Source organism: Cetorhinus maximus, chromosome 9 (assembly GCF_964194155.1).
Source record: "Cetorhinus maximus chromosome 9, sCetMax3.hap1.1, whole genome shotgun sequence".
In the NCBI taxonomy this organism is placed as follows: domain Eukaryota; kingdom Metazoa; phylum Chordata; class Chondrichthyes; order Lamniformes; family Cetorhinidae; genus Cetorhinus; species Cetorhinus maximus.
Genome location: NC_135887.1, coordinates 72,793,462 through 72,818,359, shown reverse-complemented (window position 1 = coordinate 72,818,359; position 24,898 = coordinate 72,793,462). Strand labels below are relative to the sequence as shown.

General features: G+C 44.8%; 1 protein-coding gene across 5 annotated transcripts in view; it reads right to left on the bottom strand.

The window, feature by feature from the left end:
• Window positions 1–24,898, bottom strand: part of ldlrad3 (low density lipoprotein receptor class A domain containing 3) — a 143,764-nt gene that overhangs the window by 95,135 nt on the left and 23,731 nt on the right. For 2 of the 5 annotated variants that reach the window (XM_078548844.1, XM_078548845.1), the window contains exons 1-2: window positions 12,248–12,679; window positions 1,436–1,582 (exon numbers count right to left, since the gene is read on the bottom strand). In XM_078548844.1, coding sequence (XP_078404970.1) covers window positions 1,436–1,582; window positions 12,248–12,464 — 364 coding nt within the window. In that variant the 5' untranslated portion in view covers window positions 12,465–12,679. Of the gene's footprint in view, window positions 1–1,435; window positions 1,583–12,247; window positions 12,682–24,898 lie in introns of those variants that run through there. The other 3 variants (XM_078548848.1, XM_078548847.1, XM_078548846.1) reach the window with 2 other exon arrangements.

The window sequence follows — 24,898 nt, the reverse complement described above, 5'->3', positions numbered from 1 at the left end:
GGCTGGAAAATGCTTTAGGACGTCCTGAGGTTGTGAAAAGCACTTTATGAACATAGTTCATTTTTTCTTTTATCATAAACACTGGGGGCTAGAGAATGCATGTTCCTATTGCCATGAGTGTACACAAAACCTGCACTGCTGAGCAAAGGGACTCTAATCCTCAGCTATACCCACAGAATCAAAGGCTGGGAGTGGGAGGGGAACAGAGGGAGGGAGAATTACATTATCTTGTCCTGGTCCTCAGATCACTTTCATGCATCTCTTTGCTGTATGGTATTAGTGTCCCGTCCCATTCTCAGTTATGGGATGGTGTATTTTTTTAAAATTCATTCATGGAATGTGGGCATCGCTGGCTAGGCCAACATTTATTGCCCATCCCTAATTGCCTTTGTTCAGAGGGCAGTTAAGAGTCAACCACATTGCTGTCGGTCTGGAGTCACATGTCAGCCAGACCAGGTAAGGATGGCAGATTTCCTTCCCTAAAGTACATTAGTGAACCAGATGGGTTTTTACGACAATTGGCAATGGTTTCGTGGTTATCATCATGCTTTTAATTCCAGATTTTTAGTGGAGGAAGACCAAAATGTGGAACAAGGAGGTTGTTTGGGTGTGGGAGGCGGGGGTCCAGGGGAGAAGGGATTTCGAAATCGGAAGTCTTTTATGTTTTGGTTTCTTAAACTAAACATTTTACAGTCACTTTCAGGGTGGTATCAATCTACCTCAGTTGACTCTATTGCAGGTAGCTTCTGCAGGCTGTTAATTGTAGCTTAATTGGCTAGTTAGTTCTGATTCACAAATGTACAAATTTCCATTTTACTGCTCTTAACCCCAGATTGGGTGGCATGCCAGTGCCACAAACATCAGTGCACTGTGGTTTCACCAGCACAAAAGGACTGCAGCCAGGTGGAGAGGTTAGGGTGGGACAGGGCAGGGAAGGCTCTTCCGGGTCACTGGGCTTTAAAAATTCTCAAAATTATCTTCATGTCGGTGGTGGCTGTCCGAGAGTCAATTGAGAAAAGAAATAAAGAAAAACTTGCATTTACACAGCACCTAACAGACTTCAGTACATCCCAGAGCACTTTCCAGCCAGTAAAGTACTACTGAAGTCTAGTCACTGATTTAATGTAGGAATATAAAAGCAGATTAAAAGGCAAATCTGACACACATGGATACATCAAGTCAGGAAAGATGCAGGTACACTCAGTTGCCAATTCAGAATAGTCTTTAAGCAATTCATCACATTTCTCCAGACACTAACATATTTGGATGTTCAGTAATTAATCGCCAATCTGTTTCCAGTTTTCAATTGATGTATGACTGATTGTCAGGTCTGTCACAGCTGACTGTGCGCTTGAGAGGTAACACAGGTTTTAAATCACCCACAGAAAGACCCGAAACACAAGCAGCCTAAGATAAACACAGAACCATCACTCACGACATTCTTTTTCATCGCTCTTGTCAAAGCAGTCTGGCAAGCCGTCACACTGCCAGGCGCCGGGAATGCACTTGCCGTTGCTGCATATGAAGTTCCCAGGAATGTTGCACTCGTTGGTGAAGTTGTTTCCAGGCAGGAGCTGGCTTTCTGTTTAAAAGAAAGAACACAAGAGAGAAAACCAGTCAATGAGGAGAGTGAATTAGGCTCCATCTGCAACATTATCATGGAATAAGCAAACATCTGCATTACATCCATATGTATGACCGTGCAGCTGTGTGTTGTATTTGTATTGGTGTTTGTTTCTACTTATAGCTGTACGTGCATCTACCTATGTCTGGAGGTGTCAGCTGTGGCTCAGCTCATAGCACCCTCGCCTTTGAGTCAGAAGGTTGTGGGTTCATGTCCCACTCCCGGAAACCAAGAACTGTGAATGTACTTGAAAGAGTTACAATCTGTGACTGTTGATAACTCGAAAGAGTTACATATGTCTGTAAGCATTGGTGCTCTTATTTGTGTGTATCTGGTCCACACAAGTCACTGCAAGTGCATCAGTTGATTGGATAATTGAGTTGTTATTCCCCAACATTCAGGATTCATTGTTTCAGTCTAAGGTTTCTGTGGCTCTTGTTGTCTCTGATTAAAGAACCCATGGGTTGGTGGATGTTTTTTGGAGATAAGTTAGAAATGCAATAATTCCCACCTTTACTCTGCACTGGTTGGGTAAACTGCAGCACGAGTTGGAAATGTCCATCATCCTAGTGCTGTCAGCAATAGTAAATGTGCTGACATTCATTTTCTTCCTGCAGGTAGAATATGTCAGAGTGGACTTGAGGTTTTTTTAAACCCAGTATTTGTATTCTTCACTTCCACTTAAGATCAATCAAAACTTTGTTGCCTGTATCATAACTTGTATCAAGTCCTGTTTACCCATTACCCCCGGCTATGTTGGCTTCTGATTCTGTAATACCTCGAGTTTAAAATTCTCATTGTTGTTTTCAAATCCCCCTATGGCCTTACTCCTCCATGCCTCTGTAATCTCATCCAGCCCACAACCCTCTGAGCTCCCTGCACTTCTCCAATTCTGGCCTTTCACGCATCCCCAATTTTAATTGCTCCACCACTGGTGGCTGTACCTTCAGCTACCTAGGCCTTGGCCTCTGCAGTTTCCTCCCTAAAGCTCTCCACTTCTCTCTCTCTCTCTTCCTTTGAGACATTCCTTAAAGTCTACCTGTTTGACCAAAATCTTACTCATCTGTCTTCCCATCTTCTTATGTGACTCAGTGACAAATTTTGTTTGATCATGCTCCTGTGAAGTGCTTTCAGACATTTTCCTATTTAGAATGTGCTACATAATAGCAGGTTGTTGTTATTGTTGTTGTGTATCTCATATTAGACTGTTGAATCATTAACCCGCCTTTTTCTCTTTACAGATGCTGACTGACCTGCTGTGCATTTCTTGCTTTTTCTGTTTTCATTTCACATTTCAAGCATTTGCAGCTTTTCTTTTTCAAAAACAAAAAGTAAATTCCAAAGTCCTTGTGATTCTCTGTCATGACATTTCACTTGGAACAGTATCTGTAATGGGAGCTTTATAAGTGAAATCGAATGTTCACATAGTACTCCCCTGTCTTCCTCACCACCGGGAATGTACAAATCTATTGAATGACTTGGATACGAGACAATATATGCTTCTGAGTCTGAACAGAGATAATAGAGTATCGAAATGGTATCTTTTAAAATAAAAACTAGCTGTTAACCACAGCAGCATTCAAAGGCTTATTTCCCAGAAATCTCTTTCCAGCTGTTCACTCCTTTTTAAGACAGGACCAAAATGTCAGAATCTGATTTGCAAGACCCCTAAAGGAGGACACAATCAAAAAGAATTAGCTCCCTATCTCACAGCCTGGCAATAATACTACATCTGCTGTCAACTACAAATAGTTGACAATTAACAGTTACTTGTCGACTTCTGAGCCACAATAATTAACTTGTGCAATGGATGAAGGTATTGCTGCTGGGAAGTCTCTTTTCAGTCATGCACATGTAAAATTAGTCACTGGCTAATCAGCTACCAAAGTCCCATTTAAAAGAAAGCTTTTTAGGGTTCCTGGTCCACCTCACAAATGTCAGCTAAAAAAAAGACTTGAATTTATATCGCACCATTTGCAACCTCAGAATCTACAAGGTACAAGTCAGGAGTGTGATGGAATACTCCCCACTTGCCTGGACGAGTGCAGCTCCAACAACACTCAAGAAGCTTGACATCATCCAGGACAAAACAGTCCGCTTGATTGGCACCACATCCACAAACATTCACGCCCTCCACCACCGACACACAGTGGCAGCAGTGTGTACCATCTACAAGATGACTGCTGTAACTTAACAAGGCTCCTTCAACAGCACCTTCCAAACTCATGACCACTACCATCTAGAAGGAAAAGGGCAGCAGATAGATGGGAACATCACCACCTGCAATTTCCCCTCCAAGTCACTCACCATCTTGACTTGGAAATATATCGCCATTCCTATCACTGGGTCAAAATCCTGGAACTCACTCCCTATCAGCACTGTGGGTGTACCTACACCACATGGACTGCAGCGGTTCAAGAAGACAGCTCACTACCACCTTCTCAAGGGTAATTAGGGATGGGCAAGAAATGCTGGACTTGCCAGCGATGCCCACATCCCATGAATGAATAAAAAAAATCTCCCGAAGTCCTTCACAACCAATGAAATGCTTTTAAAGAGTAGTCACTGTTGTAATCTTCGGATTAGAAGAAATTTGTTTTTCCTGGAGTTGTGCAAATGCGGCCTAGACTCCCAGCTAAACGTCTCAGAAGACATGTACCTCTCTCCAAGTGCCATTGACTCCCAACTGACTTTATCCAGATTTAACTGTCATGATCAACCAATTCCCATGAATTCCGATGTGAACTTTGAGGCCTAGTGCATAATCAGAACACCAACTGAAGCTGAAAGATCACTGGAGCAATCAAGGCTAATTTGACTGTATTTTTATTCGGAATAGAGTGCAAATGGATATTGATGGATGATAACAGGGTACAACACTCCACAATGCTGTAGGCATGTACCTCTCAACACATTAAACTTTTATACCCCCATCTTCCTCAAACCTGCAACACAGCTTGATATTAGCAAGTCATCTTGTGGCTATATGACTGGGGCCTTGAACCCTCAAGGGCGTCCATTATCTGGTACCCCACATGTCCTGTCTATATATTAAAATGCTGTATCAAAATTAAGGGCTTCTGTGTATTACTTGTTCACTCTAAAAACAGGCTCAATAACAAAAAGGAATAGTTAACGTTTGCCAGGCGCTGTGTTTCACTCTGTATAATATAGTTGATACTGAAATACATAGGAAGTAGTGATGACAGCATCTGTTGATGGAAATAAGACCTCAGGCGACATTAAACAATGTTTCCTGTTATGCCCCAGAATCAGTGATGCTCACACAGCTGGGTAATAGAGACAGGCCTCAGGCTGTAAGCATGTGTTCCTATCGGCACGACACCACTGAGGGACTTTGTTGCAAATTATTTTAGGTAATTGAAAATTCCGTCAATTAAGCAGAAGATGAATTGATTATTCAGCTCCTGTACAAATGATACAGATTACTAGGTAAGTACACATTTACTGTCACAGAAAGCGTGACAGTATATGCGTACTCTTATTCTAATTACCAACACGGCAACCCTCACCCTCTACTCCAGTTTATCATTCTCAATCCTTCTCTACTCCAATTACCAATTACAATGCTCATTTACTCTAATTACCGACCACAGCCCACACGTAATCTCACTACTGAATACAAACCACATCTATTCTAATTACCAATTACAAACCCAGCTCCTCCATCTATTCTAATCACAAACCCAGCTCTTCCATCTATTCTAATTACAAACACAGCGCCTCCATCTGTCCTAATTACAAACCCAGCTCCTCCTCCTATCCTAATTACAAACCCAACTCCTCCTCCTATCCTAATTACAAATGCAGATCCTTCATCTATCCTAATTACAGACCTAGCTCCTCCATCTATCCCAATTACAATCTGAGCTTCTCCATCGATCCCAATTACAATCTGAGCTCCTCCATCTATTCTAATTATAGACCCTCTTCATGTAGCATCCTCCGAGGGTTGCTAATCATGGCTCTCCCCACATCTCAATGCCATGGTAGCACTAGGAGACAAGGAGAAGTGGTCAGGCCTCAAGAACTGACTCAGCCAGTACAGGGAGTGAACCACTCTGTTGGTATTATTAAGCACCTTGCTTTTAGTCAACTGTGCTAACCAGCTGCCTCCTCCATTTGTACTTGTTGCAATGTGAGTTCCTTTACCTGTTCTAATTACAGGTTCCAACTCTTCCATTTATTCTAAAGTTGTCTTTGTGGTAGATTTTTTAATCCATCTGAGCTCTTGTCTTATCTCAGTTAACTAGCTCATACTACATTCTATGAGTATCTGTAGTCTTGACAGGATCCTCACCTTACTTCTGGCCAGTCATTTTCCTTATAACGCTGTTCTAATGTACTAATCCTTCTGCTGATCTTCCTGCCTGTTCAATGGAGATCCAGTCACCATCTCTCCAGATGAAATAGCTTCAAGTATTGAAGTACATCCCAAAATCTTTTTCTCTTCTGGCAAGTGCATTCTTATTACTGCTATGCGGTTGTTAGTTCAATAGCACAAACAACATTTTGGAGCTAGAGTTGGTGGCTGTTTCCACCTTAAAAGTATGAGAATGGTATTGAGCATTCTTTGACAGCATCCCTTAACCCTGAGAACTCATTCCTGAGAAGGACAAGCTACAAAAACATGAAAATGCCTCCAAGTTCCCCTCCAACTCACACATCATCCTGAGGTGGGATGGGAAAGGAATACAAGGGCTGAGAGAATCTTTAGTAATTACACCCGCCTACCACTGGCTGAGCTGTAGTACCTCAGATTTGCATCCAAATCTTCAAACCATATTGGAGAGAAAATGTCTAAGCTAAAACTAATTCTATTCCTCAAAACTGCTGAACATAAGGCTGTGAAAACAGCCAAGATCTTGGGTTTCATTATAGGACAATAGAGTTTGAAAGCAACAAAGCCTTTATAATTCACTAGTTAGGCCTCAGCTAGAGCATTGTGTTCAATTCTGGATACTACACTTTAGCAAGGCTTGTAGAGGTTGCAGAAGAGATTTACTTGAATAGTACTGGGTAAGTGACTTCAGTTATGTGGAGCGATTAGAGAAGCTGGAAATGTTTTCCTTGAAGCAGAGAAGATTAAGGGAAGATTTAATAGAAGTGTCAAAACTATGAAGGATTTTGACAATCTAATAAGGAGAAATTGGCAAGAAGAGTTGGTAACCTGAGGACATTGTTGAAAAAGAAAAAAAAAGCGCTAGCATGGACATGGACAATGAGCTAAATGAGCTCCCTCCGTGATGTATGATTTTATAATGACAGTTTATATAACTTTAAACTGGGAATTAGAGGAAGCCTTTGGTTTAGAGGTACCATTCCTGTCTTTGTTGTTAGGGGATACAGGGTTCAAGCTCTATCCGAAATTGGTTTTCTACGTTTTTAATAAATGTCACTTCAGATTAACTGTGAGATCACATTTACAAATTGTAAGGAGTGTCATTTCCAGCTGTACACTGCCAAGCGTGTCTTCGCAGTATTGGCTTCAAACGTCTTTCTTCTCAAGCATCCTGTACAAAGTTTCTCACTTTTGAAAACTCCGTAGATCTTTGTTAAAATGTCCTTTTTTAAATTTCTTCCCATTCTGAGCAAATCTATACAGATTGTTCTCGACTGGCCTTTTGCTTAAGCCTCGAGCAGATTAAAACTGCTTTTCCTCTCGGCTTTTGTAAAATTTTCCTATCATTGCTCGGAGCAACGCCAGATGTGGGAAAATAACTCGTTTAATCGAAAAGCTCACTGGAAACATTTGAAGTGGCGAATGAAACCAATTTTTAAAATCTCGCCGAGCTTGTCTGGAAGACAGGCCTTCAGCTTTAAGAAGATGAAGCCAACTGCAAGGTCTGCAACATGTTATAAGTAAGCAGACATTTGCTTCAGCTCACAGCGGGACCTCAGGCTATCCCCCTCCTCATACCATTGCAGTCTAAATTTAGAGTTCTGCTGCTCCTGATCAGGTTTCTCTTCACATCAAAGATGATCATCTGCTCTCGTCCTCTCCTCGACACTGTCCTTTTGATGTCTGCACAAACACCGGATCTGACTTTCTAAAGAACATGTTAGCTCCTGAACTGCTGCTTTCCCAGGCACGCACCTGCTTCCCATAAGCAAGGCAGAAAAAAGACAATTCCTTCTGGATGCTGCTCCCGCTGAAATGAGCCAAGTTCGATTCAGAGTTAGTGTAAAAACCAGGAGATTAAATTAAATCTCACCAGCCTATAAACTACTTTGCTAATCACTTCTTCATTAGTGTAACGGTTAGCATTCTTGCCAATCATGGGGGTTCAATTCCCCAATGGGGAGCTTGTGACTTTAGATGTTAGCTGTGGCTCAGTGGTAGTCCTCCTGCTCTGATTCAGTAGGTTGCTAGTTCAAGTCCCACTCTGGAACACATAATCTAGGCAGTGCAGTCGTGAGGGAGTGCTGTCATCTTTTTGGGTGAGACCCCATCCATTTCAAGTGGATGTAAAATATCCCAGCACTATTTCAAAGCAGGGCAGGGGAGTTCTCCCCAGTGTCCTGGGCAATGTTGACCTCAACCAACAGCACTGAAGGAGATTATCTGACCATTATCTCATTGCAGTTTGTAGAATCTATCTGTGCACAAATTGGCTGCCATCTTTTCTACATTACAACAGTGACAACACTTTAAAAGTAGTTTGTTGGCTGTGAAACATTTTGGAATGTCATGAAAAATGCTAAATAATGCAAGCCTCTCTCTTTTCTTCCATTCGCTACCTCAATCCTCTTGACTGGGGAGGTGGGTCGACCATCTGCTAACACACATCTGGTGAAGCTGGGCAAAGCAACCAGCGGCAACATGCTTTTTATTTTCTCATTGTTCCTGGAAAGATCTGACCATTCTCCACTCAACAACTTCCCCTGGCGGTGTACCTCATGCAGCAGTGTGGTAGAGGAATGGTAGCAGAGTGGTTATATTACTGGATTAGTAAATCAAAGGTCTGGACTAATGATTTGGTGATGAGTTTAAATCCCACCACAGCGACTGGGGAATTTAAATTCAGCTAATGTATTTAAATTCCAGATTTATTTAATAACCTTGTAACTACCCAATTGTTGTGCAGACTGTCCAGTTTGCTAATGTCCTTTAAATCTTCACCCAGTCGAGCCTATATGTGATGTTAGACCCACAGCAATTTAAAGCTCAATCCCTTGTGCATTTACTAGGTAGCCAAAGGGCAGAATCGTCCCAGGTTTGCGATAAGTGCAGTAGTGGGCAGGTAAAACAATGTTTTACCCAGCCGCAATGGCGGCTTTTCATGCCGTCTCGTCCCAAACCCACTGCATTAATTATGCATTCCCAGGAAACATGCCATTTTGATGGCGGGCGGGCTCTTATTTGCCCACCATGCCATCGCCTCATCGTTTCATCACGCCGGGTGCCACATTTAAAATCTAGCCACGCGCACACATCTCAGTGCTTTCAGCCCAGGACGACTGCAGGGAAGACGTCCACAAAAGGCAAAAAGACTGCAGCCCAGGTTTAATGGTGTGTCACTGAAATGAAACACCTTTTGGATGCCGTGGAGGCCCGGCGTGATGGCCTCTACCCCTGCTCTGGCTGCAGTATAGGCAGCAGCATGACCAACCAGGCTTGGGAGGTGGAGGCAACGTGGTCAGTGCCAACACTCTGCAAGAAAGGACAGCCACCCAGTGCCGCAAGAGGATGAATGGTCTCCTCCGTTCCACCAGGGTAAGTTACTCTTCTTATCACTCTCAACACACACGGTCACAAACCCATCACACATCCACACGGCTGTCATTCACTGCCAGTTCAAAGGACATCACCATTCACTCATGCACAACTCACTGAGGTCAACACTAGTAGGATGGCGGCCGCCATGGAGACATTGCTCCTGGACATCGCTTCTGCACTTCAGCGCGGGCTGAACTCTATCGCCGACACCATACTTGGCCTCAAACAGTGTATACGCAAGAAGGTTGGGGGGAAGCTCAATCTCACTCCAGCTACCCCTTTCCTCAAGGAGTCAGCCAGGGGCCCTCGGGTACCCAGAGGGAGGAGGATCAGCAGGTGTACCGCCCCCCCCGGGGCCATTCATCCTGGTAACTCCAGGAGTGTCCGCCCATCTGAATCCCCTCTTCCTGTGACCTCAGTAGCTCCAGCTCCACAGGCCGAGGAGGGTGCCAGTGCCACACAGGTCCCCGAAAGCAGGCTGAGGCCCTCCAGAGGACACCTGCTAAGGTGGGAGGTGAGGTGGTGGAATAGTGGTATTGTCATTTGGCTGGTAATCCAGAGACCCAGGGTAATGCTCTGGGGACCTGGGTTCAAATCACACCATGGCAGATGGTGGAATTTTAATTCCATAAAAATTTGAAATTAAAAGTCTGATGATGACCATGAAACCATTGCCAATTTTCATAAAAACCCATCTGGTTCGCTATTGTCCTTGTCTGTGACTCCATGTGGCCTACATGTGACTCCAGACCCACAGCAATGTGGTTGACTCTCAAATGCCCTCTGAACAAGGGCAATTAGGGATAGGCAATAAATGCTGACCTCACCAGCGACACCCACATCCCGTGAATGAATAATAATTTAAAAAAGGCCATCACAGACAGTAGCAGTCAGCAGGCTGCCTCCACCTTTGCTGTGGATGTCGGGGGGAGCACCAAGATGGAGATGCAGGGTTAGTAAAGTTAAGAAGATGTAACTGTTTCGAGTCCAACCAAATAAACTAAATTAACAAATCAGGGGACAAATTAAAAGGCAGCCCCTTAAAGGGAAACTGCAAAAACAAAAGACAAAATTTAAAGGGAACTTACAAACATTAAACCAAAATGTGATTAAGGGGGTCAATAAAACACCCCAGTGCCCGCGGTGCCCATCGGGCACGGAAGGCCTCGACGGTGCCGGCAGACACCGCGTGCTCCCTCTCCAGGGATACCCGGCCGCGAACGTAGCCGCAAAAGAGGGGCAAACAGTCCGGCCGGACGACCCCCTCGATCTCCCGCTGCCTGGACCTGTTATTGGCCAACTTGGCCAGGCCCAGGAGCAGGATCATGAGGAAGTCCTGTTCCGCGCCCCCTCCTCCCCCCACCCGTCTCCCCCTGCCTCCAGGTGCCCATAGATCAGGAGTGTGGGACTGAAATGCAAACAAAACAGAAGCAAATGGTTTTTCAAGCAACTAAAAAGAGGGTGCAGCCTATAGCAACCTATATAAGAGTGGTCCACGGACCCCACAAGGCCACAAAAGACGCAGGCATCTTGGGAGTCTGTGAACTGACGCAACCTATGATTGTATGGGACTGCGGCGTGCAACACCCTCCACCCCAGGTCCCCGATGGAAAGGGGGTGGACTCTCGTGTAGAGAGCTCCTGACTGGGAACCTCCGCCACCGGACAGCAACAAGGCACACCAGGGCGTGTCTGGGCAGCAGGAGAGGGCAAGGACATGAAGGGTGTGCAGCAGCAGCCCGTACAGGAAACCCCTCCGCTCTGTGCTTAACGGCACGGAGGGAAAGAAGATGCAGTTGAACAGCCTGTGCATGGGCCTTAATCACTTGTACATAATGTTCACTTCTGTCAGTAAACACCCAAGAATGTCTCCCTGCCTATGGCTCCTTGTTCTGAGGAGCAGTGCTCATGTCATTCAGATGTAAATCCTTTCTGCACAAGACAAAGGCAGGTGTCTCAGTCCAGGGCCTCTTCCCTGTGCTTTGTGCAGCCTTCAGACTAAAGTGATGGTCCGGCCTCACACTCCCTGGACACATTACTGATGCCTGCACCTCGATGGTGCTTGTCATTGCTGCCGGAATGTCGTGGGCAGGTGTCACAGAGTTCTCTCATTCTCTGTGTGTGCTCTCAGCACCTTTAAAATGGGGCTGGCCCCATTTCATCAGCATCTGTGACCAGTGACGCTGTGCTCCTGAAGGGCTCAGGTGTTGAAGGTGGACAAATGATCAGATGCTTTTAAAGTTTCATGGCTGTGTTGCTATATGACCCTGATCACAGAGCGCAAGTGAACTGCCCACAGCCAGACTGGAGTCAAACATTCATAGATGCAATGTGAGGATCAATGGTGTCTCCTCACTGCATGTCATCATCATCCTCCATAAATCTAGTAGTTATGAGGGCCTCCTTCCTGAGCGCCTGCCTCATTTGGCCACTGCGAGGACCTCATGCCCATCATCGTAGCCTTCAAGGACCTCCTCGCCCTCATCCCAGTTGGTGTCCTCCTCATCGGAGGAGACTTCCATCTCCTCCTCAGCCAGCTCCTCTCCCCGTTGCAGCACCAGGTTGTAATGGGCGCAGCAGGAGATGATGATGCGTGACACTCTCTGTGGGCTGTATTGCAGGGCTCCACCAGACCGGTCCAGACACCGGAACCTCATTTTCAGCATCTCAATGGTCTGCTCCACTAAGTTGCGAGTTGCAGCATGAGCCTCATTTTACCTTCTGAGGCCGCCGCACAGGTGTCATCAGCCAGAGTCTCTGCAGGTAACCCTTGCCCCCTAGGAACCAACCCTGCAACTTCTGTGGACTCTAGAAGACTTCAGGGATCTGTGACCAACTGAGAATGTAGGAGTCATGCACACTCCCTGGAAATAGTGTACATACCTGCACATTCAGCGAATGAAGCCCTTGCGGTTGACATAGTTGACCGCGTGTTGCGGCAGAGATCTGAGTGCCACCTGAGTGCAGTCGATGGCACCCTACATCTGTGGGAAACCTGAGATCTGGGCAAATCTAATTGCTCTAGCATCCTAGCTCTCCTGGTCCCAGGTGAAATGCACAGAGTTATGTGGCCTTGCGATGATGGCATCCATGACCTCATGGATGCATTTGTGGCTGGAGGCTAGTGATATCCCACAGAGGTCATCTGTGGAGCCCTGAAAAGAGCCACTGGCATAGAAATTGAGCACCGCAGTCACTTTCACGGCCACTGGCAATGGATGCCCTCCATGTCCCCGTGATGCCAACTCCTGCAGTAGCTGGCAGATGTGACCAACCAGTTCCCTAGACATGTGCAGTCTTTGGCAACATTGGTTCTTGATCATCTGCAGGAATGAAAGGCACCTCCACCAGTGACTGCTCCATGTCCAGCTTTAGCAAGGAGATTGTACAACGTGCCCAGTCGTCCAACTGTTCTACAGTCCACTAAAACACTCATTACTTTGCAGTCTGTGTCTGAGGAGTGAAAAGCTCTAGAGCACTTGGTGTCATTTTGATGCCTCTGCAGATAAGTTAGAGTACCGACTCCAATCATAACAATGGCTCGTCTGAACTGTCTCAGCTGCAGAGAAATGGTCACTTTATACAAGGTGTCCCTAATGCGTGGCCGCTTCACTCGCCCACCCTACCCCCCACCTAAATGCTTGTGCTCTACCTTCAACCACAGGGCAGCTCTAGCACCCCCCCACCCCCAAAGTTGCCTCAACCTCAGGGCAGCCTACAACGTTATTGTGTATTCACCTCCGAGTTCCCCTCAAAGTGCAGCCCGCTAAGTGCATGCCTCTTATTTGCTCTTGTGAAACACGTCGGTGTGCTTTCCCGCCGACGTGGGTGGCGATCCAGCAGAGGGGGGGGGGGGGGGCGCGGTGGGAGGGGGTGTGACATGATTCCAGCGGGCTGGCCTAATATTGATAGGCAGATTACAATTAGGTTCCCGACATCCGATGGCGGGAAACGCAGCCTGCCATCGGCGGGCTGAGCAGACGATCTTAAACTGGTTTAACGCCGTCGTAAAACTGATCGTGCCATATTGTCGCTCATACCACTGAGCACGCCCAATGCCAGCAGGCGCAGAAAACCCCAGCAAAAGTATATCAACAAGCATTAAAAGAAGGTTTAAAAAATTAAGCATGATACACTGACTGCTCATGTCCATGTATGGTACATTAGAGGGTTTGGGCCAGATATGCCTCGACCTTTGTGTTATCAGCCTCAGTTTCCTCCAGTTAAACTTAAGCTATTATCTTAGACCTTATCCCAAACGCTGACATTGATTCCATCCTCCTCCCAAGTAGTTTCAGGTTAAACATGACCATTTGCAACCTCAGCATCCTGTTTGGCGGAGTTGAGCTTCTGTCTCCGTATCCTCCCCCGCCTTGGGCTCCTTATTTCCACCTCTGTAAAATCGCCTGTCTCTGCCACCGCCTCAGCCCATCTGCTGCTCAAACTCTGATCCATGTTTTTGGCAACCTCCAGGCCTGACTATTCCAATGCTGTCCTGGCTGATCTCTTATCCTCAACGTTCCATGAACATGAGCTCATCCAACTCTCTACTGTCCATATCCAAACTCACACTAAGCCCCATCCACCCATCATTCCTATGCTGGTGGATCTACATTGGCACGAATGCCTCAAATTTAAAATTCTCACCCTCATGTTCAAATCCCTCCATGGCTTCACCCCTCCCTATCACCATAACATCCTCTAGCCTCACAACTCTTCAAGAGCTCTGTGCTCCTCCAATTCTGGCCTCATGTGTAACCCCCATTCCATTTGCCCTACCATTGGCAGCCCTACCTGCAGCCATTTGGGCTCTCTTGGAATTTCCTCTCGACACCTCAAAACCTCAAATGTTTCTCCACCCTTTCTCCTCCTTTAAGAAACTCTTTAAAACGTACCGCTCTGACCGAGCTTTTAGTCATACTTTTGGAAAACAGGAACAGGAGTAGGTAATTCAGTCCTCGATCCTGTTATACCATTCAGGTTGGACGTGATTTGTCTGTACTTCAACCCCATTTACTCTACATTCCTTCATACACTTATCTTCTGACTTTATGATGGAGGAAAGGTCATTAATGAAGCAGCTGAAGATGGTTGGGCCTTGGACACTGCCCTGAGGAACTCCTGCAGTGATGTCCTGCAGCTGAGATGACTGACCTCCAACAACCACAACCATCTTCCTTTGTGCTAAGTATGATTGCAACCAGTGGGAAGTTTTCCCCCGATTCCCATTGACTCCAGTTTTGCGAGGGCTCCTTGATGCCACACTCGGTCAAATGCGGCCTTGATGTCAGGGGCAGTCACTGTCACCTCACCTCGGGAGTTCAGCTCTTTTGTCCATGTTTGAACCAAGGCTGAGGTCAGGAGCTGAGTGGCCCTGGCGGAACCCAAACTGGGCATCAGTGAGCAGGTTATTGCTAAGTAAGTGCTGCTTGATAGCACTGTTGATGACCCCTTCCATTACTTTACTGATGATGCAGAGGAGACTGATGGGGTGGTAATTGGCTGGGGTGGATTTGTCCTGCTTTATCCCCCCATCCAAATTTTCTTCTTCCTCTTCTGTTTTTACTCTCAAATTTCCACTTCAAAAATTGTTGCCAGGGCATCCAGTGTCCGAACTTGGCTATCTTTCTCTAACTGTACTTAGCAACCTTTTGAGCTTCTACTCTCGATCTAATCCGCTCATTTGTCTTTCTGTCCATCCTTCATCATCCGCACATTTCAAAAGCTGTTATCCTCCTCCCATCCTCTTTCCTCAGGGTCCAACTCTCACATCCATAGAGTGCAACACTCCAGACCAGTGACTATACCAGAAATTTTTTGAGCTTCACGCTAATGCTTTTGGACTCCCAGGCACCATTTAAGACACTCACGTCTCTTACCGTAGTTGCTCCAACTTGTATTTCATTCTTGGATGAAACTTTAGGTGTTTATCATTGAACCAAGGTACCTGAATTTGTCCACTGCCTCAATCTCAGTGCTTCCAAATCTTGACCTTTCCATTGTCATTTAGAGCCATAATGTTGGTCTTTGCCTCATTTATGTTCATTCCAAATGACTCCCTGTGTCTTTTGACTGGGCCTGCCACAGTCTCTAACTCTTCCTTTGTTCTGGCTATGAGTGTAGTGTCGTCTGCATATGCTACAACCTCCTATGATGCAGTCACGTCTCTCTTATAAATCTTCCTACACCATCCTCAAGATCTTCTCTCCCACAGCTTGAAGCAGCATGTGTGACAGAAGACACCGCTGCCTGACTCCCTTCTCAAATTGGAATTGGTTTGTATGTTCATCACCAACTCTGACGAGCCCTGAAGCATTTCTGTATTACTTTTATATTAGCTACATAAGACGTTTGGGTATACCAAAGTCTTTAAGTGTCCTCCATAGCACATAATGCTAGAAAAAGGCAAAAGCTTTGGTATAGTCATTGAACATGAATCAAAGCTGCGCTTCCTCCTTATTTTCACATTGCTCCATAAGATTTCTGAGCACAAGCATAGTGTCAGTTGTACCCTTTCCAGGAATTAAGCCAAACTGTTCCTCAGCTTCTTCTCTGTTCACACAGGAGGTGACTCTCTGCCTAATGACATCAAGTAGTACTTTAGACGCATGACTGATGAGACTTAGCATATGATGTTTTGAACAGTCCTGTGTGCCTGCTATCTTAGGCACTGTGGCCATCTCAGATATAGTCTTTAGATATGTAACTTGGTCAGTGTTTTTGTACTTTTGATGTGCCTCGAACAGCACTCTGAGGCTCTGTACTGGCCTGTGGCTTTTGTGCTGCAAAAATGAAAGAGAATTCCTCTCAAGAGGATTGGCTGAAGCAGTCCTTGCAGTGAGACTATTTTGTAGTGTGACCATTTCCTGCCCCGTGTTCACTGTTGGGAGGAGATAATGCCAGGGTCAATCAATGGCACAGTGCACAACTTTTAAACCCAGTGCAGGCTCGGCTCAGGGCTGGAGAGATCCTAACCAAAAGGGCTTTATGTGAATGTCCTAAAAAGAGGCACCAAAGTTTGAGAAAGAGTGTGATGTGTCTCACGTTCTCAGGACCTCCAAAGGCACTTCACAGCCAACTAAACACTTTTGAAGGATAGTCCAAAAGGGAAATGTGGCTGCCAATTAGTATACAGCAAGATCCCACACATAGCAATGAAATGAATACCAATTAAGCTTATTTTTTTTGATGATGTTAATTCAGGGGTGAATGTCAGCCAGGAAGACACAAATAAGTAACACTTGAGATACTTTTCTAAAGACTATTACGCTGCAGCACCACCTGGAGATGTTCCAACATCAGTCAAGTCGCATCACTGTAAACTTAAGAACCAGCTCAACCACAGTGTAATGACCTTTAAATGGACCTAGACCTAGATCTAGACCTCTAACCTATATCCAGCAGGTTATGTTAAAAACATACTCTCAGAACACAGATCAACAAGTGACTGCAGGTAAATGGAGTTCTTATGTAGAAAAGATTATAAAGTGGAAACAAAAGAAAAAACTCTCACTTACATAACATTTTTCAAAATCTCAGGATGTCTTAAAGCACTTTACAACCTCTGAAGCACTTTACAAAGTGCAGTCAATTTTGCAATGAAGGAAGCACTGTTCCCAGCTCACAACCCAAATCCTAGTCCTTTCAAACAGGTTTCACCTTTGCATCACTTGTTTTTAAGTTTTTTCCTTTCCTCATTTGAAGGCATCTACTTTTTTGCCACATGGTGATTCCATAGGTGCTGGTGACCGTGCATATGTGTGTGTTAGCAGGACATTTGATTGTGGGAGAGTGGCATTACGAGCAAGCATAAACTTGCTGTCACCCAGTGAACACAAAGACATCTTGAGCAGGGGTTTCTAGAGCAGGAACCTTGGCCAATTTGCTACACATCATCCCAGAGCCACTGAGGCTAATTGGAAGTCCCCAACTTTTCATTTTCATAGAGCGGAGCAGAACTATTATTTACTTCAGAGGAATGCAGCTTAGAAGGGATATGATTGAAGTTTTTTAAAAAATAAATCCAGGAATCAGATAGTTAGTTTATTTGAAATGGATAGGGATGGCAAAGCTAGACGGTTGTCTAAAAAATCCATTGACAAAAACTTTGGCTTGACATCAGGAAGTATTTTTTTCAGACCATCCATACCCTCTGCAACAAGCTACCAAATGATCTACAGATTACACCATATTTGACAAGCTGTAGAGGGGAGACTGTGAGTTCGATGGGACTTTAAGGCGTTATGGGTTTCTGCAGTCTCCTTAGGCAGTTGGAGAGGAACTTCTCAAAGTTTTCCCCTGAATTGATCAAAGGGATTTGAGGAGATAGTGTGGCTGAACAGCATGTGACGTCACACTGCAAACTGAATGGGGCATCACAATGTTTTTTTTACCTTTTTCTGAATGTTCATCTACTGCCAATCTGCCCAAGATCAGCTCATACACCACAGCCTCGGGGTTAAACCTGGAACCATCTTGGACATTATAGCTCAACAGCAGACTGAATAACTACAGAGTTGTCAATCCTGGGCTGAACAATCTGGGCTATGAACCTCTAAAATGAAAACCAGACACCCAGGGGAACAAATTGGGCTTTGCCAGTGGCGCAAACTGGGAAAAGGAAAAGGGAGAGACAGTGTAAAATGGGCTGCCAGTTTGGGTTGAGCCCATTTTCTTCTATGGCCAAAGACTTGGAGGTGTGTACTGGCTCAGGTAATGTGGGTTGGGCTGACTTGTGATTTAGCCCTCCACACTGGAGTAAATCACTTCACTGCTTCTCCCACTAGCTACCCCTGGACTTTATCCTATATAGAACCTGGGGAAATATGGGCTTTACACTGAGGGCCCTCGAGGAGGTCAGGTTTTGCTCAGCATTAAACTGCAGAAATAAATTACGCTGCCACATCTTTTCCACACAATACAAATGGCCCAAAAGCCCTGTCACAGTTCCAAGTGGCCAATTACTAAAATACAGTATTAGGCACACCATCTCTTTGTGTGTCATTTATAGTCACTGCCAGCCCCGAGCTACTCATTACAGGCTGTAGCTAGTAATCTCAGGGCTGATAATAATCATATTATGCCTGAACAAAATGCTATTTCCTTGATAATTTGGAGTCTCGGTTGTTACAGATCCATCTATCACACATTAGTCACCAACCGCTAGGGAAGTGGATTGCAATATATAAATTGAGTCAAAGTGCATTTGAGCAAAGTGCCTTCCTTTACATGGGCTCAGCTACCTGTTCACAAGTAATTGGTGAGAGTCATCATTAAAGCTGCATTAATGATTCTTAGGGCCTGTGAAATAATGAAATGCACCATCTACCTCATTTGTCAGCAGCCTTGCTGCTGTCTACACAACTGACTCCTCCTCCCTTCCAGAGCACTCCATACCAACATGAATTTAGGGAAGTTTTTACAATTTCCTACATCTTGCATGTCTCTGGGTCATGCACCACCTTGGGTGGAGTAATTCTGAATGATACTCCAAAACTGGGTTAGGGGTAGGAGGTAAGGGTTACTCACTGAGCGGAGTCCCTATTCATTCAGCAGAGTATGGACTGCACACTGTACGGAGTCCCTATTCATTCGACAGAGTATGGGCTGCACACTGTATACAGTCCCTATTCATTCGACAGAGTATGGGCTGCACACTGTACGGAGTCCCTATTCATTCAGCAGAGTATGGGCTGCACACTGTATACAGTCCCTATTCATTCGACAGAGTATGGGCTGCACACTGTATACAGTCCCTATTCATTCGACAGATTTTGGGCTGCACACTGTATACAGTCCCTATTCATTCGACAGAGTATGGGCTGCACACTGTATACAGTCCCTATTCATTCGACAGAGTATGGGCTGCACACTGTATACAGTCCCCATTCATTCGACAGAGAATGGGCTACACACTGTATACAGTCCCTATTCATTCAACAGAGTATGGGCTGCACACTGTATGGAGTCCCTATTCTTTCAGCAAAACATGACTACACACTGTGTGGAGTCCCTATTCATTCAGCGGGGTTACCGCTGGAAATATATGTTCTCTTTAGCAGCTTTTTACTGAACCAAGGCAGGATAGTTAATGCAAGAATAAAGATAGAATAAAGTATAGCAATATGGGTAAAATGTAGTTAGTCTTAGAAAGCTGTGCGTGCCTCTGCATGGAGCATCTTAAGCAAACCATACAGGAAGCAGAAGTTTAACATTTTCAACATTTTGGTAGATATGCTTAATATGGAAGATGGTTGACCACTATGTAAAAGGGATGAGTTAGATAATGGAAGAGGATTTAAGACTGAGTCCCCTATGTTTGAGAATCTGTTCATGGATCTAAGCATCATAGATACTCAACAAGGTTAAAGACCTAACAACCATGAGCTAAAACTTGATTTAAGTGATTTGTAAAAGCCACATGTATGGGCAATAATATGACTATAGAGGAAAAAAGTTCTTGCTATTTGTCACTGCAGGAGAAAGGAAGAAGCAGCTGAGCCCAGGCCATGTGTCCCAGGAGTGGATTTATAATCAACTGTTTAATGATCCAAAGAAGGTCACCCAAAAGTCTGCTGCCCATATCCCAACTTGCATAAAATCCCATTCACTCTTCAGCCCTGTGCTTGCTGACCTACTTTGGCTCCCGGTCAAGCAACAACTCAAACTTTTAAATCATCATCCTTGTTTTTGAATCTCTCTCTGGCCTGGCCCTTCCCTATCTCTGTAATCTCCTCCAGCCCCACAACACTCTTGAGATATCTGCGCTCATCTGATTCCAGCCTCTTAAACATCCCCGATTTTAATCACTCCACCATTGGAGCCGTGATTTCAGCTGCCTAGGCCCTTAGCTCTGGAATTCCATCCCTAAACCTCTCTGGCTCTCTACCTCTCTTTCTTATTTTAAGACACTCCCTAAAACCTACCTTTTTGATCAAGCTTTTGGCCATTTGACCTAATATGGTCTTACGTAGCTCAGAGTCTAATTTTGCTTTATAATGCTCCTGTGAAGCATCTTGGGCCATTTTATTATATTAATTTGTTATTTTACCAACTGCATAGGAAGGTACATGTGTTATGGAAAGTGGTTGATCACTGCCACTATAAATCAGGAGTTGTTATACAGGCTTGTATTGGGATAGGGCTGATAGACTCTTGTTTACCACACATTAATCCAGTATATAACTAAGGTTGAAGGACTTTTGATAACTAATGTAAAATGTTGAACTGACATCTCATGAATTAATGAGAACCAGAGTTTAACAGTTACTCACTGTGGAGCATCTAATTATTTGCAGGATAATTTTACGATGTGGAGGTCCCTATTCATTTAATAGAAGAGTTACACACTATTTGGAGTATCTTTTCATCTTCAAGGTATGGGGTTACACACCGTGTGCAGTCCTTATTCATTCAGGAGGGTAATGGTTACTCAGTATGTAGAATTTCATGAGAATTATTTTTTTTTATCATTTATTTGATTTTTTTTTTAATCTTTAGCTGCTTTGGAGTTTGGCAGCTGTGTTAATGTAAATTTGTTTTTATCTCAAAAGATCAAGGACTTCTTGTACTAAATGTATTAACAGCTAACTGACTCATTCTCACTGCTCAACAGTGTCATGATTAGTGGGCCCAGTCCCTCTCCTCACTGGGCTCCAGAATGTGAAATGTGCTTGTTATTGGGTTCTGCAATCTTCAATGAATTCTGTATCCTCTCCACTTTTACCTCCTGTCCTATTTCAAGCTATTTTACTTCAACCACCCATCCATCCCACCACCAACTCATCTCCCTAAACGCTGTACCTATCCCTTGGCTAAATAGATAGCTGGCAGATGACTCCCAAAGCTCTGCCAATGTTCCAATAACTCATCCTCCTTTAATTTTCCCCCTTCTGGGGAAGGGCTTGATCCCCCCGCCCCACCCCAGCTCCAACTTTAAACAATGATTTACAGGAGCATAGGCACCATCAAGAAAATCAGATCTGTGCTCCATTCAAAACTCAGAATTAATTTTAATAATTGACTGAGATCAACATTTTTAGTGGAAAATAAATATTTATGTTTCTAACATTTGTTTTCTTTAAAGAGTTCAAGAAATATAGGGGGGGATTTTCACTGAGGCAATAAAGTTAGAGGGGCACTCTCATGATTTCACATAAACAGCAAACACAGGAAATTGCCCTCCAAAAACCAAACCAGTTCCCGATTTTCCATTTAGATTAAAGCACTACTCTGCTCACCCAAAGTAGGATGGGCCCTATTGCAGCCTCTACTTTTAATAACCAATGTAAACTCTCAGCAGCACTAACACTTCTGACTCAGCCTGACCAGGATTTTCCAGCCCTGCCCGCCACTGCGATCGTCCGATCCCGATGAAAGTCAATAGACTTTTGGCTGGCCCACCACATACCCCAGCCACGGTGGGGCTGGAAAATCCCGGCCTGGGAAGGGGATGGGGTCTTCTTTGCTGCTTTGGGATTTAAAAGTCTGCAGTAGCTTAAAGCGGACAGCACATATTAAATTCTGGAGCAAGTAAGTTAGACTATCAGGCAAGCTGTAGAGATTGTAGGTTTCCCCATGATTTAACGAAATGCCTTGATTGGAATTTAGACACCAGAGAGATGCCCTGTTTGGTTTAAAGCAATACAGGCTCCAAAGGAGAGCAGCACCAATGAGCAGGACCAATGGGATGGGCAGGGTACAGCAGTGAGTGCCAATGGAATGATTCTATACATGGCAACTCAAACTTCAGGAAAAAAGTTTAACCACCTCACCAGATCAGAAAAGGTAAAAGAAGCCATCAGTTCTGTTCTAAGGGTGCAACTGAGCCACTTACAGACATCGCCCCTCACACTCAGTTAAGGCACTTATCACCAGAGGCTGGGAGGCTATAAAGTGCCATTTACAACCCCAAATATCACCTGAAATTGTACCTTCAGTTGAAGCTTCAGGTGCATTCAGCCCTATCATCACATAGTATATAATTGTTTACAAAACAAAAACAAAAATAAAAATACCTGGAGAAAATCAGCAGGTCTGACAGCATCTGCGGAGAGGAACACAGTTAACGTTTCGAGTCCGTATGACTCTTCAACAGAACTAAGGAAAAATAGAAAAGAGGTGAAATATTTTTCCTTAGTTCTGTTGAAGAGTCATATGGACTCAAAACGTTAACTGTGTTCCTCTCCACAGATGCTGTCAGACCTGCTGAGTTTTTCCAGGTATTTTTATTTTTGTTTTTCTTTTTGGATTTCCAGCATCCGCAGTTTTTTGCTTTTATTTTAGTATATAACTGTTTGATTTGTGTAGCCTGCCATCGCCTCTATAATATTCTTTTGTGTGTAAAATCTGTACAGGTAATTCCACGGATTGTACACTGGACCCCGCTCACACTTTTTAAGCCTGATTGTAAACCAGGCGGTGTGTGTAAAATCTGCTCACACTTCTTAACTATCAAGCCAGGTTCACTGCTAATGAACAAAAACAAAAATACCTGGAAAAACTCAGTAAGTCTGGCAGCATCTGCGGAGAGGAACACAGTTAACTTTTCAAGTCCGAATGACCCTTCAATAGAACTAAGTAAAAATAGAAGAGATGTGAAATATAAGCTGGTTTAAGCGGGGTGGGACAAGTAGAGCTGGATAGAGGGCCAGTGATAGGTGGAGAGAACCAAAGGATGTCACAGACAAAAGGACAAAGAGGTGTTGAAGGTGGTGATATTATCTAAGGAATGTGCTAATTAAGGGTAGAAAGCAGGACAAGCAAGGTACAGATAGCCCTAGTGGGGGTGGGGTGAAGGAATCGAAAAAGGCTAAAAGGTAGAGATAAAACAATGGATGGAAATACATTTAAAAATAATGGAAATAGGTGGGAAAAGAAAAATCTATATAAATTATTGGAAAAAAAAGGGGGATCGGAAAGGGGTGGGGATAGAGGAGAGAGTTCGTGATCTAAAATTATTGAACTCAATATTCAGTCCGGAAGGCTGTAAAGTGCCTAGTCGGAAGGTGAGGTGCTGTTCTTCTAGTTTGCATTGAGCTTCACTGGAACAATGCAGCAAGCCAAGGACAGACATGTGGGCATGAGAGCAGGGTGGACAGCAACATTTCACCTGCACTTCCCTCAATTTAGTCTACTGCATTCGTTGCTCCCAATGCAGTTTCCTCTACATTGGAGAGACCAAACGCAGACTGGGTGATCGCTTTGCAGAACACCTTCGGTTTGTCCGCAAGCATTACCCAGACCTCCCTGTCACTTGCCATTTCAACACTCCACCCTGCTCTCATGCCCACATGTCCATCCTTGGCCTGCTGCATTGTTTCAGTGAAGCTCAACGCAAACTGGAGGAACAGCACCTCATCTTCCAACTAGGCACTTTACAGCCTTCCGGACTGAATATTGAGTTCAACAATTGTAGATCATGAACTCTCTCCTCCATCCCCACCCCCTTTCCGATCCCCCCCTTTTTTTTTCCAATAATTTATATAGATTTTTCTTTTCCCACCTATTTCCATTATTTTTAAATGTATTTCCATCCATTGTTTTATCTCTACCTTTTAGCCTTTTTCAATTCCTTCACCCCACCCCACCCCCACTAGGGCTATCTGTACCTTGCTTGTCCTGCTTTCTACCCTTAATTAGCACATTCCTTTGATAATATCAACACCTTCAATACCTCTTTGTCCTTTTGTCTGTGACATCTTTTGGTTATCTCCACCTATCACTGGCCCTCTATCCGGCTCTACTTGTCCCACCCCCCCCTTAAACCAGCTTATATTTCTACTTGTCCCACCCCCCCCTTAAACCAGCTTATATTCTCTCAGTTCCTTCGCCTCCGTCGCATCTGTTCTGATGACTCTACCTTCAAAAACAGCTCCTCTGACATGTCCTCCTTCTTCCTTAACCGAGGTTTTCCATCCACGGTCGTTGACAGGGCCCTCAACTGTGTCCGGCCCATATCCCGCACATCCTCCCTCATGCCTTCTCCTCCTTCCCAGAAACATGATGGGGTCCCCCTTGTCCTCACTTATCACCCCACCAGCCTCCGGATTCAAAGGATCATCCTCCGCCATTTCCGCCAACTCCAGCATGATGCCACCACCAAACACATCTTCCCTTCATCCCCCCTGACGGCATTCCGTAGGGATTGTTCCCTCAGGGACACCCTGGTCCACTCCTCCATCACCCCCTACTCCTCAACCCCCACTTATGGCACCTCCCCATGCCCACGCAGAAGATGCAACACCTGCCCCTTCACTTCCTTTCTCCTCACCGTCCAAGGGCCCAAACACTCCTTTCAAGTGAAGCAGCATTTCACTTGCATTTCCCCTAACTTAGTCTACTGCATTCGTTGCTCCCAATGCGGTCTCCTCTACATTGAAGAGACCAAACGCAAACTGGGCGACCGTTTTGCGGAACACCTGCGGTCTGTCCGCAAGAAAGACCCAAACCTCCCTGTCGCTTGCCATTTTAACACTCCACCCTGTTCTCTTGCCCACATGTCTGTCCTTGGCTTGCTGCATTGTTCCAGTGAAG